This window comes from Hordeum vulgare, chromosome 7H (assembly GCF_904849725.1).
Source record: "Hordeum vulgare subsp. vulgare chromosome 7H, MorexV3_pseudomolecules_assembly, whole genome shotgun sequence".
Classification (NCBI taxonomy): Eukaryota; Viridiplantae; Streptophyta; class Magnoliopsida; order Poales; family Poaceae; genus Hordeum; species Hordeum vulgare.
This window is the reverse complement of record NC_058524.1, coordinates 623,076,651-623,096,862: the sequence shown is the minus strand read 5'-3', so window position 1 is coordinate 623,096,862 and position 20,212 is coordinate 623,076,651. Positions and strand designations below refer to the sequence as shown.

Sequence of the window (20,212 nt, the reverse complement as noted above, 5' to 3'; positions counted from 1 at the left end):
ATTTAACCTTAGGTAAAGTGTGGCTATCACAAAAAGTATTGCTTATAAAATAGGTATACTGTAAGTGTGATAAGATTTGATACAAAATAAATCTACTACATATGAACCATATATCTATAAAATATATGGCAAACCATAAGTGTGAGAATGAATCAAACCACTGATGAGGTAAAGCTAGCGGTCAGCACATGTATAACTGATGATGGTCTTCTGACAAAAGCATTGGTCAGCCTCAGCTGAATTATTATGTCTGTAACAGTGTTTCATGTCTATCCCTTTTCCTTACCTTATGTATTGTTTCCGATCCACCAAGCTCCCGCTTTGCTCTTGTGTCTCTCGCCCCTTCCTTTCTTTCTCCAAGACTCCAAGCTCCAGCGCCCCAGCCACACACAAGCAGTGAGAGAGAGGGAGATAACCACTGAGAGGCCATCCGTCGCTGTCCAAATTCTAGGCCCTGCCATCGCCGGAGGAGGTATGGAAGGGCCAGATCTGTTTTCCTATTCTTGCCTCCTATTTTCTGGTAGTTGCGGTGAAGTGCAAGTATGCAATGTGATGTGTAGCTGCGGCTATTAATTCTTTGGGACTTGAGTAACCATGCATGATCTCTCTCTCCCCCTCTTTCTTTCTTTTCAACTCGAGTAATTTTGATCTGTGAGGAGCTTTGGCTGGTCTGGTTTCCATATACTTCAATAATAGTCACGCTCAATCTTTTTTACTAATAGGAGTAGTAAATAGTATTTTTTTTTCTTTTTTGGTGTGGAATGTTGAAAATATTTGCTTGTCTTATTAATTGTAGAAGCTCGCTGGCCGGCCGCTTTAACAGAATCTCCATCGTCTTAACACCCAGCAACGTCAGTAATGGCTGAGTTTGCGCTTGGCTTGACCAAGACGGCGGTGGAGGGGACGGTGAGCAGGGTGAAATCAGCGATCGATGAGGAGGACAAGCTCAAGGTCCTGGTGCAGAACGATCTGGTGTTCATCACGGGCGAGTTTGAGATGATGCAATCCTTCCTAAAGGTCGCCAACAAGGAGCGTGCCAAGAATGAAGTGGTGAGGACATGGGTTAGGCAGATCCGTGACCTTGCCTTCGACGTGGAGGATTGCGTCGAGCTTGTCATCAGCCTCGACATCAAGTCAGGCTGGTCCTGGCTCTGGCGCGTACTGCCGAGCTGCATGGCACCGGAGCGGCCCCTCGATAAGGCGGTGTCCGAGATACAGCGGCTCAAGGCGAGGGTGGAGGATGTTAGCCACAGGAATACCCGCTACAACCTCATCGGCGACTCAGGTTCCAACTCCATGACTACTCCACAAGTAACTGCTCTCTCCAATTTACCGGCACCAGAGCTTGCGCACGAAGCTGAGGCATCATCATCAGCATTCCACATCCTACGTGATGTGTGGGAGGCGACGGGGAAGATGCGGCGTGACATGGGTGACCTAAGGAAGCTGATCAAGAGCGAAGGGAGTGTCCTAGAGGTGATCTCACTATGGGGAGGTCCAAGATCATCTGCTGATCTTGGGGCGGCACATGTCATCAGGGAGGCATACAATGACCCAGAAATCTGCCAAGAATTCAAAAGCCGAGCATGGGTAAAACTGATGCATCCATTTAACCCTGACGAGTTCCTCAAAAGCTTGTTAACTCAGTTGTACACCAGCCATCGCCGAGCAAATGTGCTAGAGGTAGAGTTCCGGACAAAGATGAGAGCAGCAGTGGGTAGGGAAGATGATCTCATGAAAGCGAAGCTCATGCAGCAGGTAAGCGATGAGCAGAGATATCTCGTCATTGTGGACCAAATATCCACAGTAGCGGAGTGGGACACCATCAGAATGTACTTGCCGGACAGTAAAAATGGCAGCCGAATTGTGGTGAGGACGCAACAGTTGGGGCTTGCACTCTTGTGCACGGGGAATCCCTACCAAGTATCGGAGCTCAAGCAATACTCTTATGCTCAATCTCTTTGTGCCTTTTTTAGGAAGGTAAGCCCAGGAACAAATCAACTCCATTATATGTAGTCATAAGTGCTTGCTTTATTTCTTACCCAAATACTAGTAGTTCTACCTATTTCGTTCAGAAAGTGCATAGTCAAATATTCTAACTTTGCTATGTTCAAAAAAATAATATATTCTAACTTTGATTATTAACATTGAACACATGGCTTCATTCTACTCTGGCCAATGCTTTTCGCAGGCATTTATAGACTTAAATTGCTACTACTATTTAGCGTAGAACATTTCACATGTATTTTAGCAGGCTTAATATAATTTAGAGTGAATTTCGCTTTTTACCTTGTAGTTGTACATTTGTGACACATGTTACCCAATTTAGTGGAACTTTTATCGAAATATCAGATTTTGGTGACTTTTAACACGGTAATTCCTCAGATTTACATTTTTCTTGTTTATGTTGGATAGGATTGGCATGTTGCGTTAATGATTCCTAGAAAAATTTGTAAAGATCAAAGGACACCGTTGACGATCATGTCCAGACTTCTCTCGTCCATCTGTTTCATTTCTCATCATCGTCCATATAGTTTTGGATCCCGGACGTCACCTCACACCTTGCCTGATGGACATGCATCAGAAAACGAGTGTTCAAAGCTTCCAAAAGGGGTATTATAGACGAATTTCCACTCGATTGGGTAATTAGTGTAAAAAATGTACAACTACAGGGTAAAAGGAGGAATTCACTCTATAATTTATTATATATCAGCTCAAACTTCTCTATTGACTTTCACAGATGGGTTTAAATCTAAATGTCTGGTCTAATACATTGTTGGAAATATCACAGTCCTTTGTTCCTTCCAAACAATTCTTGTATTGAGTTGGCATAACTTATCATGTGTGTGGTTTTCGCATAAATTGGTAGAACACACTTACTTGGACAATGTCATATTCACTTTTTCACCCTTAATCTATCTAATATGTCATTAAGACAAGATATGAAAATGAATTCCATGGTAGTAGTATCATGTTATCATTTTGGTTAGCTACTTTTATTGTTTTTCTCTTTTATACACATGCTTTGTACATACTCTGTTTTTATTTATATTCTATGAAAATGACATAGAACAATTGTTCTATGTTTTGCAGATAAAAAATATCATATTATCATATAGACACTTATTTTTGTGGACCCATATTATAATGCCCAAAGTTTATAAAATATATGCTAGAGTTCCTGATGGATACAACTTCGTTGTTCTCAGTGTTTGAATTGTCCACATAATTCACAATAAGTTTCTTTGTAAACTAGATATAGAATGAAATACATAAGTATGAGATCAGAACATTCAACCTCGGCAAGCCATTGTCTAATGTATTATCGCCACTCAGTGTTTGTTAACGCCTCCCTCATGTAGTGTTGCATTGTAGAAGGAACTTCTGTTACAGTCATTGACATTATATGCAACATACATCTCAAGTTACTACTTTCACAATTGGTATATATGTATACAATACGATTCATGTAGTGGGAAATGCGTTTCGATGACACATCTAATTGATAACCTTCGTGCGCGTAGGTAATGTCAACATTTGTTTTTGCGAAATGACTTGGATCAATTATAAAGGTTCATCATAAGTACAAAAGCACCGTACACTCAGGTTTGGGGTTCCCCCATTCTCCTGTAGTCACAACAGCTGGCAAAGGTAGGGAAACCCGTGGAAGCGCTGGCGGTCAAAGGGGAGGATCAAAGTTAAAAAAAAGTGGTAGGCATTGATTATGCGTTTGGCCACCTACTTGCGCCTTCATTAGGCGTTCTACACACAATTCTACCGTGGCACCGTACGGTAGGGCGGAGGTCAAAGCTGGGAGTGGACCGGGGGTTGGGGGTGGGGGGGGGGGCGGAGGTCAAAGCTGGGAGTGGACCGGGGGTTGGGGGTGGGGGGGGGGGCGGAGGTCAAAGCTGGGAGTGGACCGGGGGTTGGGGGGGTGGGGGGGGGGAGGTCAAAGCTGGGAGTGGGCCGGGGGTTCGGGGGGGGGGGGAGAGAGAGAGCAGCACAATACATCGGTACAAGACACACAAGCAGCAGTAGCTAGCACGAGACCAACACAACAGTAGCACAACCAAAACATAGAGCAGCGATGCACCAGCAGCATCAATAATTTTCATTAGGAACCAGTAGCACACGACAGCCGCACAACACAAAGCAGCTAGGACCAATGTTTTAAATAACGGGCTATGACAAATAGCGGCGGGCCTCAAAATCAGCTATAACGGACTATAACAGTCTATTTATACAAGATATCATTTAGCGGTATCCTGTTGAAAATGCTAGCGGGGTTATAACTATGGCTAGCGCCAGCAGCATAGTACACACAATTAGCAGCAGGCCAGCAGCACGACGAAGCATATCCAGCACAAGTAGCAGTAGCATATAGCAACAGTCCAACATCACAGCCTAGCACATCCAACACAACACAAAAGCAAGTGAAGTCGCAGGACCGCAGGAGAAGCACTAGCAGCAGCCAGCAGCAGAGCACAAGCACATAGGAGGACAAGGGAGCTTGAGGCACTGATTGGAGAGGGGACGCCGGGAGAGGAACCAGAGCCTCAACTGCTGAAGATGAAGACGAGCCGAGGAGAAGGTTGGGGGTGCGTGGTGACACGAGGAGCAGTAGATCGAGGGCCGATGGCTGGCGATTTGAGGAAGAGAAGGGAGCTCGATGTCATTCATGGGGGCGTGAGGTCGATCTTCGGATCCGGTGACCGGCGACGCGAGTCCAGCGGCCATCGGCACGGGGAGAGGACCTAGAGGCCAACCCAAACACGAGCTCTCCCGATTTGGTATGCGTGCCGCTCCGTTTCTACTTTCCCGCTGCTACCGTGGTCGCCGTAGCGCGCGTGTACATGCAAATAAGCCAGCGATTAGTTGGTGGGGTTATCTAGAAAAAATGTTCGGTCCGTTGGTGGGGTTTACCGGCATTCTGCCAGCTCCTATTCGACAATCTCAACATTCTATGCATATTACAGCTTCCAAAGTCTCGACACGTTGACCTCATATATGCTAGGAGAATGGGTTAACTAATTAATGGGTGTACTAGTATCAGGTAAGAATCATAGTTTAAAATGGCGGTCCTATTTCCGCATGAAATCTGCCCCACGGTTTGCTTCCTTCCCAGAACTGCCAGAGATCGCCCCGCTCTAGCCGGAGATCGCACCTTTTCTTTGTTAACTATCGCGGCACATTTTCCTTGCACGATTTCCCTCCACCTGCGATTTTAATCTGTGGTAAGAACTGGTTTGGCTTAGATGAGACTTAAGGGCATGTACAATGGTGCTATCTATATCGTTTTCGAAAAAACAATGGTGCTATCTTAAGGGTACCACATAGGATAAATGATGAGGCGAAGGAGAGAGAACTCGAAAAAAAGGCTTTGCCTTCTCTTATTTAATAGAAGACAAGAGGTGATCTCTTAGCACAATATGTCTCACCATGTTTTTAGGAATAACTAATTATAAAAGATAAGGCTAAGAGATGACCCATTATAGACTGTCTTTTCTGTCACATCTAAATTACATGCAAGATTTAAGATAAGACTATCTTATCAACCATTGTACATGCCCTAAGCTGGCAGTTACAAAATGTCTTGGTATATACAATGTACATACCACGTTATCTTAGCAACTTACCTTTCTAAATAAAAACACAATTCTATCATTTTGGTCGTATCTGTACATGTTAATTCAGGATTTAGCTGTGAAAGTTTCAACAATTATTTCATGACAGCATCTCAAAATAAGAGAGACGATATCAGATAAGGTTTTTTTTTCGAAAAGGAGGCATCACCCCAGCCTCTGCATCGAGTGATGCATGCAGCCATTTTATTAAGTACGAAGTTGTCTGAACGAAATACAAAGAAGTCCGACAAGCCAAAGAAAAAAACATGAAAAAGAGTTACACGGCGATCATAACGCCAACACCGACAATATCAGATAAGGTTGGAGGCCTCGTGTAAGAGAATCATATGGTTTCAATTTTTTGCGTTCATCGTGGAAATTACAAGTTGAATACACATCAGAATACACATCTGAAATTCTAGCTAGGCCGTGCATTCTGATTTAATCATTCTGTTTGTTACTTGCAGGTTTGTGGACGTCATAGTGACACCAGTGAACTTATTTGGCAATTAAAATGTGGCGGTGTGATCTCCGTGTGTGGGTTTAGTGAAGACGGATCGACTCTTGTTGATAAAGTGTACACGGGCATAACACAGAAGTCAAAAGAATTTGAGGAACTTGAATTCAAACGGCACAGCTGGGTCGATATTCCTTATCCGTTTGATTTGCATGCCTTCTGTCTGTGCTTATTTTTTAATTTTCATTCACATAATCTTCGAACCAAGGAAATCGTAGCAGCTGGTATGATGGGAATCACAGGTGTAATTGAAGGGTGCCGTAAGTTTCTGCGTGAAGATAAATGCCTCGTTGTTATTCATGGTCTGAACTCTACGGAGGATTGGGATCAGATAAAAGCTATGTTTTTATCCGAGTTTAGTGGAGGTTGTATCCTTGTCATTACGAAGGAAGAAAGTGTGGCCAGATATTGCGCAGACAAGGCTGATCAAGTGCTGAATGTCAAGGATTTGGATGACGACATGCTACTTCATCAAGCAATAAAGGTATGTACTTGCACGCCTATGTAATACGAGTAGCATTACCTATAAATATACTAGCTATCTTGCGCTCAAACGTACATGCATGTACTCTAGCTCAGTTAGTCCAACTCGTCAATCCTAGCTCGAACGCTGTTAGTAGATTATAATCATTGCTCAACCTCAATCATCGCTCCCTGGCATAAGTTATGTTAATGTTAAATAGGGCAGACTAGATAGCCAGCTCTTGCGCTTAATTGAAAACTGTGTATATCTTACTCTTGTGCGTGCAGGGTTCTGAGTACAATGGAATCGGAGGCAAGGAGGTTTCCAGACGGGGTCGCTTTTTCTCCAACAACAGAAGGAAAGATGCACGTGACTGGATGGACAAATTTCAACTTGTTGTGGATCGGACAGGATTTTACCGTGAAAAAGTGAACTATCTCACTAGTAAAATCTCAGTTTACAATCTCTCTAGTGTAATCTCCTTGCGCAGGATCGATGGTGCCGAGAAATGGGCTCTTGCCAGGAAAATTTACTACGACCAAATGCTTGATGTACACGAAGAGGAGCGTTCAGGCTTGGCATTTACAAAGTTCAGCTGGGTTGATGTACCGGATCCGTTTGATTTGACTGACTTCTGTTGGCGCTTACTATTGGATTTTCACTCGGATGATCCCGAAGCCAAGCAAACTGCAGCGAGTGTTATGATGGCAGGGTGTCTAGACCCGATTCGACGGTGCTGTGAGCTTCCTGCAATGTGCTTTGTTGTTATCGATGGCCTACGGTCCAGGGAAGATTGGGACCGGATACAGAATGCCTTAAAAACCTTCCACGGATGTATCTTGGTCATTACAAAAGAAAAAGGCATACATCTGGAAGATAGAAGAGTGGAATTTATCGATGATGATCTGCCCGCCGTTGGTCAACCCTTGATAAAGGTGTGTTTACTCTGATAAGATTACTCTAAGTTGGTTGTTGGTCTCTTCTAGAAATCTAGTGAGTTAATAATTAAAATCTTCCTATATGTATCTACAAATTTCATTATAGAAAAAAGCAAACCCTACTCTAGGGCGGTGTCCTTTATTATATGCACCTCCCTCGAGAGTGCCACCCACTTAAAAAAACTGATAACAAAGAACAAATGTATATGTCAAATTTAGTAATCATTGTTTCAGTGGATTCCTTTGCACATAATGAGGGAAGAAGAACACCATAATTAAGGAATATATTTCCATACACAACGGTCACGTTGCACATTTTCGCTTCTTCTAAAGTTAGTAGCTTATATGTAAAACAGGAAGTTCACATCAAGTAGTAATTCAATTAAATTAGTGGTCATATATAATCAAACTTACTCAAATGTTAGACAACCCATTCTCTCCTCTCAAAATCCTAGAGAGGACACTGGGGTGTGGGGAGGCCCCTATCTACAATATAGAGTTTTAGCCCCCCCACCCCACCCCATGGGATTTTAGTAGGAATTTCGTTGGTCGTTGCAGCGCGGCAAATCTAGCGAATAAAGTTGAAAGTTGTCAAGCAACCATCAGGGCTGCTAGATGACAGCAGCGCTTGAAGAGGTACCACCGAAGTAGGGTTCGCCCCCGGGAACTACCATATGGGAAGGACCTTTCATGGTCACCAGCGTCACCTGACTAAGGGTCGTCCATCCGCAAATGCATGATGCACATCCTATCTCCAACTCGTGGAAGATCAATCACATGCGTCGGTTCTACCCATTAGAGGAATGCCCAGTCAGCGACAGCCATCCTATCGATAGGTGGGGGGTAGTCCCAATCAGGAGCGGTCCATCGCATACACATCAACCCACTGGCTTATTACGGGGGGAAAGGAAAATGTAGACCCCATTTTCCAACCAGGAGTGGTCCTCCACATACTGACGGAAGGACTCCATATTCTCCACCAAACACTCTCCAACCTGGAGCGGTCCGTTGCATACTAATGGGGAGACCACCAAAAAACCAATCGGAGCAAGTATCCTTGATGAGGGATATCTTGCCTTCACCCAAACTCCGGCATGGTGGTTCGTCTGACGAGGGTTACCCCTATCGCCACCCATACCATGGTCATTGCCTAGCCACTAGCAAACTGCTACGAACTAACGGGCAACCCTGGTCACCCTATCTTGGTGAGGGTATCTTTCTCCTTACTAGGAGTAGTCCGCTACATACCAAGGGGAGAAGGGTAACGACAATCAATAACCAAGAAAGGCATAAGACAAAACCGGAAAATGAAGCCAGAAGACGGGTCCAGAAGATAGAACCGTAAGACGGAACCAGAAGACGGAGTCATATGACAAAACAAGGGGACGGGATCAAGCCCGAAGACAAAACTCGAAGATGGAGCCCGAATATGGGAATGGAAGGCAAGAAAAAAAGAGACATGTAAGCTACCTCAAACACTTTGCTCGGGTCAAGGATGGGGACTACTGTTAGAAGAGTAAAAACCAGGGTATACGAGTAGTAAGAAGAGTCGCTGTCACCAAAGACTAGAAGTGTCCCAACATTTAAATAAAGGGCAAGTTCTTCCACCGACCCTGTCAAGAATGGTCGGATTTTCTCCCAATACAAACCCCCATGGTCCATCCCGCAATTAAAAGAGCGATCCTACCTTCCTAGGGAGAGCCGCTGTCACGGTAAAGTCATAAGAGAACCTATCTAAGAGGTTGGTGGAAACATTGCATCCGGGTTAAAGGCGCCAAAGACTTTGAGGGTCCTACGAGCACTGGCAGTGGGGCGCATCATGTCAGAGGAAAATTCTCGAGCACTTGAAACACGCGATGTTAGGTCATGTACTGCTACACGGCAGGGGAAAGTGGGCCACGTCGACAAACCATTAATTTGTGTCACCCCATACATAATTTTACGGACCAATTGTGGTACCACCCTCGACAATATAAGGGTAGGACCAAGGTCGAATCAAAGAGAAGCATGTTAGCATCCACAACACTACCGCCAACCATCTTCTTGCAGAAAGCTAGTAGCGAGGAAAAAGATTAGGGATGGAAGTGTTTGGGCACTTTACTGCTTAGTACCCCCAGCACTACTGGCCTCACCCCGACCACCACCTTTGTAAGGCCCAAGCACTTGTATCCCTCTAATTATATCAATACCAATGGGATGTCGAGGTTTTACGCTAACAATGCGGCCTGAACCTATATAAAATCCCTTGTGTCCTCGTGTTCTTGTGTGCCTTTGATAGCTAATTGACTAGGTGTTTTAGCCCCTCACCGAACTCATATATACATGGTATCATTGATAACTGGTGTTCGGAGAACACACTCCGAGAAGGAGAGAGGGAGGGAGAGGGAGGGAGCGAGAGAGGGAGAGGGAGGGAGAGAGAGAGAAAGATGAGGATATGCCACAACTAGGGACAATTGGCTCATATATTTATATAGGACATGTACATGGTACAAACAACATTGTTAGGAAAGAAACAGTCTATCCTAAACAACCAAGACATATATAATAGGTTTTTCTAACACGGTATAGACGTAAACGCTCATATACACACACATACACTCACCCCTATGAACGCACACACGCACACCCTATCCTTATGAGCATCTTTAAGAGACTGAGCAGGCATATCATCTAGATATTTATGAAGTCACCGTAGGCGCCTCATCGCTCCTCCCACTGAATGTACATCGTCGAAAATCCTGAAATGAATCCAAAAATAAATGCGAACACCAGGACTTGAACTTTGATGGGGTGGGATATCACAGTCCCTCTTGTTAGGAAGTATTAGTATTAGTCTAGGAGTCCTTATTAGTCTATTAGTATTAGTCTAGGAGTCCTTATTAGTCTATGTTTACTTTCCTTGCACCTCAAGTCATGTGTAATATATATATGCCCCTTGGGCCTTCAATACAGATAAGTTGCTTTCCTAACATGGTATTAGAGCCTTAGGTTATTTTTTCGCACGCGCAACTCGTACAGATCCAATTTCGCGATGCCGCCATCGTCCTCTGGCCGTCTCGCGCTGCCCTCCCCGATCGATCTCCAACCGGGCCTCCCCGCTCGATCTCCTCCCATCCTGGGAGCGCCGGCTCGCGTCCCCGCTCTTCGTCGTGGCGCACGCGGCCGCCCCTCGCCGGATGTCGGGGATCTTCGTCCCCTCGGTCGGGTTCCTCCCGTTCGACGGGCCGGATGACGCCGTGCCGTCCCCGACGCTCGCCTTCGCCCCGGCCTCGGAGGAGGCCGCCGCGCGCCTCCGCCTCGGTGCTCCTCGTCCCAGACCGGATCCCGCCGCCAGTCTTCCGCCCTCGCCGGATTTCAGTCCACTGCCGCCATCAGTCGTCCCAGGCCGGATCCCGCTTCCAGTCGCCCACCTCAGACGACGCCCTTGCTGGATCGGGCGCGGATCGGGCTGCTGCCTCGCTGGATCTCGCCCCACTCTCGATCTGACTCTACTGTTGCGAGCTAGATCGGGATGGCCCACGTGCGACTCTTCCTTCAACTACTGCTAGCAGCTGGTTGCGTTTTGCTGCCGCAGGCATGCTGCTCCGTCTACTGTCGCCAGCTGGCCTGACTACGTGTTGCTGCTAGCTGCTTCCTCCTATACTATGTGGTGATGTTCCCTGCTACTACGTGGTGCTCATACATGGTGATGTTCCATGTTACTACGTGGTGCTCATGTCCCCGTTGTTCCTAGTTCTTTTAGTTTCTATAATTCCGCTGCGTCCACCAAATCCGTTCATATTTTGTGTTTTCTCATGCCATGCGAGTCCACCATACCTTAGTCCGTCAGCCTTTCTCCGGTCCTGATCCTTTCTATACAACTTTTGTGGCTTATTTGCCCTTGTTGTTTTCTATAGGATTTTCTGGACTTCTTTAGCATTGTCGATCTACGTCCATCGTGTCTTATCCGCCGAGCTTCTTTCGCCAACGGTTGTCGTGGACTATGATTTTTTGCACAATGCTTTATTCTCTTGATGTGCCATCTTCTTTTGACAACCCATCTTCTCTTGATACTTATCTTGTATCTTCAAGTGATGCGGTGTCTTCCTCTGATGTGCCATCTCTTCGGTGTCTTCCTCTGATGTGCCATCTTCTTTTGACAACCCTTCTTCTCTTGACTTATCTTGTATCTTCAAGTGATGCAGTGTGTACCTCCGATGTGCCATCTCTTCGTTATCTCCTTCGGCGACTCGACAAGTTTTTAAGACTCTTCATGCTACGATGACACTCTCAAGACGTGGATTTGGATTATCATTTTTTTAGTATTATACTTCTTCAAATGCAATGCTATTGCATACGCTTTGCATTTGAGGGGGGTGTTAGGAAGTATTAGTATTAGTCTAGGAGTCCTTATTAGTCTATTAGTATTAGTCTAGGAGTCCTTATTAGTCTATGTTTACTTTCCTTGCACCTCAAGTCATGTGTAATATATATATATGCCCCTTGGGCCTTCAATACAGATAAGTTGCTTTCCTAACACCTCTAACCATCCAACCATAGGTTGGTTCACAAATATATATAATAGGTTGGAGATTATCTCTAGATGAAAGGCTATCAATTATACAAGATATCTGTAGTAATATACATGCAATCATACTTTAACATATAGCTACTTGGGGAGAATGTCGGGTAGACTGGTGCGTGTGTCTCTCGACTTACAGCCCAGCTTTACAAGAACTTTACTTGAATCATATAGACATGCCTAATTCACTTCGGTTGCCATTAATTTCACGATATACTTACTGCATGTATACAGTGAAGTGAGCAGCTAATTTACATAATAGCTGCATTATGTAGCCATGGCGTGCTGCATCATGTCGGACTTTAGTTTGCATGAAGTGAGCTGTCCTGATTACAGTTATATGCATGTGGCTTACTTGCAGAAGATAGGGTACTCAGACCAGGACATGGGTCGCATTTTCTCTGGTAGAATGACAGAAGCATGTGACTGGACCAACAAATTTAGACTTACTGGGCATGACCAAAGTGAATGGAGGAAGCTTTTATCCAGAAGGAATGGTGTGACCTCCGTGTGGGGGATTGCGGGGATTGGGAAATCATATCTAACCAGAAGATTCTTCTACACCGGTATGATTGATTTATGCGGCCCCGATTTAGAACCTTCTTACTCCCTGGTTCTGGAGCATAATGTCACGAAGTATGGCTGGGTGGATGTGCCCCATCCGTTCGATTTGAAAGACTTGTCTAGACGTTTACTTTTGGACTTTCATTCGGATTGTCTTGAAGCAAAGGAAAAGGCAGCAATTGGTATGATGGAAGGCGAGGATCCGATACAAGTGTGTCGTGAGTTTATGCAGCAACACAGATGCTTTGTTGTCATTGATGGTCTGCGCTCCAAGGATGACTGGGACTTCATAAAAACTGTCTTCTTATCCCAGCCTATTCAGGGCTATATAATTGTCGTTACAAATGAAGAAAGCATCGCCAGGCATTGTGTAGATGCAGAAAATGATGTGGTCAATGTTCAAGGTCTAAACGATAACGAGGCCCTTCATCTCTTCAACAAGGTATTGAGCAATTCTTCTTAACTGAAATGCTCTAGTTCAAGAAATCTAGATATTTTCCTTTCTGCATATATATGTGGGCATACACGTCCAACCATGCAACAAGAGGAAGAATTGGTATGCCTATGTTAGTCTATAGTACATATAAAAACATATTGATAAGTTAATTTCTATGTTAAAGTAATGGATCATGCCTCCAACATTACTTGTGTTGTCAAGTCTGGTTTTGGTCAAACTGATCATCTGCACGCATGACATTCACCCCAATTACGTATTTATAAATATATGATATAGATACCGATACTCATTTCGCTTCCTAATTATCAACCCAGGTTAATCTACACTACATTGCATGGCTTGTATGTGCGAAAGTTTTTACTCCTAGAATCGTGATTTCGGCATAAAAAAACTAGTGCGGAAGTGCCCCCACATATTTTAACGTAAACCTGTCATATTGTATCAAACTCCTGGTTCAAAATGGAATACGCTATCTATATTCATATTATTTAGAAGTACATGAAGATAAATGGTCGTTTTGGACATATATAAACTTATTTTTTTGAAAATCCACTACCAATATCTATTCAAAAATTTACTGGGATACTTGTGAAAATAATATGTGCAGATTTATCTCGAAAGCACACTCATATATAAAATCACCTTCTAGCTCCTATTCGAATTCTGAATCTTTATCTCCGGTGGGGTCAGAGGCAACGTCACCCGCCACATGTAAAGAAGAGAACACTTTGAAAGGCAATAGAAAAACTCCCACCTATAAATTATGAAGTTTTCATCTTGAAAATGGAATTTACGTATAATTTATATAAAAAACATCTAACATATGAGAATTATAACTATTTTTTATACTACAATAGTATTTTAGATAAATTGTCCACCATATAAAGATGAACTTTCAAGATTAATCGGCATGAGCTTTCGACTGCATCTAATCCAGCATTCAAGTACTTAAATCCAAATAAAAAAACAGCATGCTATACAGAATTGCGTCACCCCTGAAAATATGCTATTAGTATGCTATAACACGCTATTAGCAAGACATTATACACGGATTAATTTAACGAGACAATTCTCTATAAGCTATAGCGTGCTATTAGCAGGCGCTATAGCGTGCCATTGTTCAACTTTTAGCAACTTTCAGATTTTAGTTTTTTCACTAAGTAGGTGTCATCAATTACAAATTTGTATCACATATATATTGCAACCATAGCAAACCACCAGCTCCGATAGGTGTCTCCGGGCATGCAGATATGGATGTGGAAGAACATAAGGATGTAAAGTGGCTCGCCAATTTTCCCGCGTCCTAGTCAAAATCTGGGGATTTTGTTGTAGCTTTTTCGCGCTTGACTCAAAAGAAGCTTGATTTACGCATAATTGAATGTCATCTCTGAACTTAATTGTACTTTCAAAGTCCTTGCTCATATTTCAAAGATTCTATATCCAGTTGAATTTGCATATTTTAAGTTCATCTCAAGTCAAAGTTTGTCTTCATACTCATGCCATATTTAAATTTATTTGCTAGAATTTGAGTTCAAATGTATTACTCATTTGACTGTTAAAAATCAAATTTGTTTTAGTGACAAAATAAACTTAAATTCTAAATTGTATTATAATGGCCATGTAATTTCATACACATTTTGTAATTAGACTTATTACTTCTTTTCTGTGGGAAAGTAACTTAGTTGTTGACTGTAGATTTCTCGGGACAGTGTGCAATTGACTTCTGAGGAGGTAGAGATTTCAAAACTCATCACACCAATGTGTGGCGGGCTACCTCAAGTAATAGCTGCTATCAGCAAATACTGCCGTGCAAACAAGGAGTTGCCAAAATTGTTGTTGAAGCGTGTAGAAACTGACTTCATGGGCATGTTGGAAGACCAAGAATTTCATTGTTTAAAGGGTCTATTTTCTTGGATGCAGTCCTACTTTGATGCTTGCCCTGATTCACTCAAGCCATGTATCTTCTATCTGTCAGTCTTCCCTTTAGGCTACAATATTAGGCAAAGGCGTTTGTTGAGGAGATGGATCGCTGAGGGTTACACCAGGGATACACCTGGTAGTACCGCGGAAGAGAACGGGGAAAACTTTATCTCCGAGCTTGTGAAGTTGAGCATTATCCAGAAGAAGTGGTCGCCAAGCAAGGTGGTCATGTGCCAAGTTAATGGTTTCTTCCGTGAATATATAATTTCACGACCAATGCAAGATAACCTTGTGTTTGCACTAGAGGGGCGTTGCATGCTCAACACGCAGCGTGCTGGACAACACCTCACCATAAGTAGAAGTTGGGATAGAGACAAGATTGTATACGAGAGCATGGAATTGGCACGGCTACGGTCATTGACAGTGTTTGGGGAGTGGAGGTCATTCTTCATCTCTGCTGATGTCAAACTGAGATGTCTTCGGGTGCTGGATCTGGAGGACACGTCGGGTGTAACAAATGGTGACCTCGAACAGATAGGGAATCTACTGCCACGCCTCAAGTTCCTCTCCCTGAGAGGATGCAAAGATATTACCAGTTTGCCCAGTTCATTGGGTTTCCTGAGGCAGCTGCAGACTCTGGATATCAAAGGCACCTCCATAGTCACGCTACCAATGACTATTGTGCAGCTAGAGAAGCTGCAGTACATTTGTGCTGGCGCCGCTCGTTGTATACCACCTACATCACCAGAGGGCCCAATCGCAGGCATAGCAAGATCACCAGCCGTACAGGGTGATGGTGCAAGCACAAGCCAACCACCAGCGACGGCATCAGCTCCAACGCCGCCACCACCGCCGCCGCCGCCACCACCACCACCACCAGTAGACGGCGATGGCAAGAGCACAAGCCAACCACAAGCCAACACAGGCCGACCAGCAACAGCTATGGACCATTTTCAAGAAGTGGAAAGAAGTATGGCAGAAGAACTAGCAAGAAGAGTATGGCGGGAACAACGGGAAGGCAGCTCGACATCAACAGAAGAAGACGACGACGACAATATCACAGTCATTGGTGAAGTAACAGCACCACCAGGGGATGGTGATGATGCAGCAAGCCCAAGCCAACCATCACCAGCAGCAGTAGAAGGTGAGGAGGATGCCCGGACGTCAACGCCGTGGAGCAGCAGGCTCAGAGTTCTGAGCAGGCTACGTGGTGGTGATTTTGTATTCCGCTGCTTGTCCAAGTTGCGCGCACACAGACTTGTTAGCGGCAGTCACGATGGCGTTCAGTTTCCAGTTTCTGCTGCAGTAGGAATTGGGAATTTGAGGGCCTTACATTTCCTTGGTGTTATCAATGTCGGTGGTGCTGGTGGAAAGGCTACCCTCACAGAGCTTAAGAAGCTTACACAGTTACGGAAGCTAAAATTGTCCGGCATCAACTGGAAAAACTGGCGGGAATTTTGTTTCGCCATTTCCGGTCATGGCTATCTCGAGACATTGTCTGTTGGACTGGACGAGGAGGACGATGATCCGACAAGTGATGCTCAAGTCTTTGGTTGTTTCAGTGACATCTCCGAGCCACCCAAGTCCCTCAAGACCCTTAAGGTATACGGGGAGAAAGCCCGCATATCTCCATTCTTGATGAAGCAGCTTCACAACCTCACTAAGGCTGACCTTGAGTTGACCCTATCAACCCAAGACGACATAGACTGCCTTATAGATTTGCAATGGAGTCGCTTCAGTTTTCCTAAGCTGCGTGTTTGTGTCAAGCCGATTCAAGATGGTAAGCTCAAGTTTGGTTTCTCTAATTGTTACCTTTTCAAGGTCCTCAAGATCCATTGCAGCTACAAGACAGAGATAGTTTTTGGACTTTGGACATCTCGTTTTCTTGAGGTGCTAGTGGTTCACTGCTCTACTACTGAGGCGTCTTTGGAGGTTTCTGGGCTGGAATTATTAGATGGCCTCAAGGAAGTTTGGCTCAAGGGTTCCTACAGCGAAGCAGTTAAGCAACACTTGCGGTATAAACTTGTCCTGTTACCGACAAGACCTGCCCTGAAGCTGGAGGAGCTACCACGTTCGTCATGATGAAATCATTAGTGGGTACTACTCCCTCCGTAAACTAATATGAGAGCGTTTGGATCACTACTTTAGTGATCTAAACACTCTTATATTAGTTTACAGAGGAAGTACTTTTTAATTTCATTTTCTTCGTCATGATGAAATGATCAGTGGGTACTACTTTTTAATTTCATTTTCTTTTCTACTGCTGTGTCTATGTGTAACCGACCCCAACAATCTCCCAAATCTCTATGTGTATACCCTGTATATCTTCTTGAGCACCGATCGAGCTGGGGCTCAGTCACTACTTTCCCATCCTAGAATTGGGCTCATACATCCGAATATTGTCTTTCGAGGCCGAGCTCAATGGAGCTCGGTTTTCAAAAATTCAAATTTCATCAAATTTCATATTTTACATGTTTGAAAAAATTCTGAAAAAATACAGATATACATAAAGACATGACGCACATGTGTGTCAACTTTCAGGGCAAAGTGCGTCGAAATGAGGCTTGTACAACAAAACAAATTTGGAGCTTTTTAACACTTGATACTATTCATTCTACCGGATCATGAATTTGTCTATTTTGTACAGGTCGCATTTCAACGTTTTTCATCCCGAAATTTTACACACATACACATAACATCCTTGTTTACTTGCTCAATTTTACAGATTTTTTTTGAAACCGAAAAGTTTGATTTTTTATTTTTTTTAAGTCCTTCATGAAGGCCAAGAGCCAAACGTCCGTTCTCCCATATATACACCCCTATTGGCTAATTCTATATATGACAAGCCATTTTGTAATGTACTCGAGTATTATATATGGTTTGACAAGTTTTTTCGTCTGTTACCTGTGAGTCACAATAATTCTTACTGGATTGACAAGCCATTTTGTAATGTACTCGAGTATTATATAAGACTGGAACTACAACAACAATGAAGAGGCATCTGGATGGCTGCTTTGCACATCGGGGTGAGAAGAACATCAAAAAAGGTCAAGGCACTCTGAATTTTGATGCGGCTGATGCGTGTGATATTGATCTTCCAGTAGTCAATTTCTCTGGTGGCTATGATCATGGAAAAATTCTTGAGCTTATAGCTACAATGATAATTGTCCATGAGTACCCTTTCCGCATGGTGGAGCATTTTTGGTTCAATGTGCTGATGAAGTCTTTGAATCCTTCTTATCAGAAGACATCAAGAGCCACCATCAGAAATGATTGTTTGCAGATTTTTAAGTCCCGAAAGGAAACACTGAAAGAAGGAACTTAAGAATATTCGCAAAATTAGCCTCATGTGTGATCTGTGGACCTCGAACCAAAGTCTCTGTTATATGAGCTTGGTGGCGCACTATATTGATTCAGAATGGAATATGCAGTACCGTGTGATTAGTTTTCTTGAACTGGAGCCACCACACACAGGTATTGTGATATCTCAGGCTATATTTGAGTGCCTTTCTGATTGGAAGATTGAAGACAACATTGCAACTATAACTCTTGATAATGCTTCTTCCAATGACGTGGCTGCTCGTCAACTCATGTCCAAGTTTAAGGCGAGAGGAAGTGTGTTTTTCCATGGTAAATTTTTCGTGTCAGATGCTCTGCTCATATACTCAACCTTTTGGTATCAGATGGCCTAATAGCTATAGAACCACTCATTGAGAGCATCAGGCAGACTGTTAAGTATTTGAAGAAGTCGCCATCTCGGCTCTACAAATTTACTAAGATTGTCAAGTCACTTAACATGTCAACCAGGATGGGGTTGTGTCTTGATGTTCCAACTAGATGGGGACCCACATACAACATGCTTGAGCGTGCCTTTGCTTTCAAAAATGCATTCTTACATTATGCAGATTTGGATGCCAATTATAAGTGGGAGCCATCTAGTGAAGAGTGGAGGTTGTATGCTAAAATAAGGGATATTTTAGCAGTGTTGAGCATGGCAACCACTGTGTTTTCTGGATCAACCTATCCTACAGCTAATGAGTTACTTCTTCTCATTGTGAATGTTAAGAAGGTCCTCGATGATGCATTTATCTCTATCGATAAATTCTTGCATGATATGGGAAATGCTATGCTTCAGAAATTTGAGAAGTATTGGAAAGAGTGTAGTACTTTGCTGGCAATAGCATCAATTTTGGATCCAAGGTACAAGATGGATCTAATTAATTTTTGTTTTCCCAAGATATATGTTGCTAGTGACATTGAACACAACATTGACTCAGTAAGTTTGGCACTGAAGGAGTTGTATGAAATTTATGAGAGTGACCACACAACCAATTTGGTTGCAGCAGAAAAGGAAGTGGATAATCAGGTCCTGGTTTCAGAAAATGGGACATCAAGCAATAGTCTTATGGCAATTTCAACTCAGTTTCGTACCTTCATGAAAGCTACTGCTAAAAAGGTTTCCAAGTCAGATCTAGTTGCGTACTTGGATGAGGCTGCACTTACTGATCATTCGGAAGTTTTTGATGTGCTACTTTGGTGGAAGCAAAATTCATCAAGGTATCCAATACTATCCAAGGTTGCGAAGGATATACTTACTGTGCCAGTCAATACTGTTTCTTCGGAATCATCATTTAGTACTGGAGGTAGAGTGCTTGATAATTTTCGAGGCGCTTTACTCCCAAATACTATTGAGGCTTTGGTGTGTTCAACTAGTTGGATTAGAGGCTCCCAAAAGAAGAAGAAAGCTAACAATGTGAGTTCCTGAATACTCTGTTTATGCCATATATTTCAAATAGTCTAACATGTACATAAGTACATCTTACAATTTTGTTGTGCAGAAATACTCTCAGGATAAAGAACACCAGGATGACTTACTTGAAGTTCCTTTTCTGGATAAAGATCCTTCAATTGTTTCTACGGACTAGTAAGAAACGAATATAATATGGTGAACATTCATTTAAATTGTTACATTGTTTGTATTATATTGCAAACTAATAAATTGTAATATGCAGGCGAGTTGCCCTTCTTGTTATGTTGATGGATAATTACTTCAAGTCCTACGAACTCCAAGATCATCTATGGCCTACACTATAAAACAACTTTTTATGATCTTCGACGAATAATTTGTTTTTCCAATTATATATTGGTCATGAATTGTCATCTTATGT

The 20,212-nt window shown here is 43.3% G+C and overlaps 1 protein-coding gene across 3 annotated transcripts; it reads left to right on the top strand.

The window, feature by feature from the left end:
* The first annotated feature begins 273 nt into the window (after positions 1 to 273).
* Positions 274 to 17,514, top strand: LOC123411903. Of its 3 annotated transcripts, none has more exons than XM_045104862.1 (6): positions 274 to 472; positions 797 to 1,980; positions 6,092 to 6,625; positions 6,892 to 7,539; positions 12,468 to 13,109; positions 14,820 to 17,514. In XM_045104862.1, exons 2-6 carry the CDS (start codon positions 859 to 861, stop codon positions 17,124 to 17,126), a joined length of 5,253 nt encoding a protein of 1,750 aa, XP_044960797.1. In that variant the 5' UTR covers positions 274 to 472; positions 797 to 858; the 3' UTR covers positions 17,127 to 17,514. The 3 variants fall into 3 exon arrangements, with proteins under 3 accessions (XP_044960797.1, XP_044960796.1, XP_044960795.1); XM_045104861.1 differs by having other exon boundaries at positions 275 to 472; positions 848 to 1,980; positions 12,465 to 13,109; XM_045104860.1 differs by having other exon boundaries at positions 275 to 472; positions 12,465 to 13,109.
* The last annotated feature ends 2,698 nt before the right edge of the window (positions 17,515 to 20,212 follow it).

Excerpts from the sequence above, each read along its gene's own strand:
- LOC123411903 (XM_045104861.1), top strand. The coding sequence starts at position 859 with ATGGCTGAGTTTGCGCTTGGCTTGACCAAGACGGCGGTGGAGGGGACG. Across the intron at positions 1,981-6,091 it reads TTTGTGCCTTTTTTAGGAAG|GTTTGTGGACGTCATAGTGA; the intron begins GTAAGCCCAGGA and ends TGTTACTTGCAG. Across the intron at positions 7,540-12,464 it reads TTGGTCAACCCTTGATAAAG|AAGATAGGGTACTCAGACCA; the intron begins GTGTGTTTACTC and ends GCTTACTTGCAG.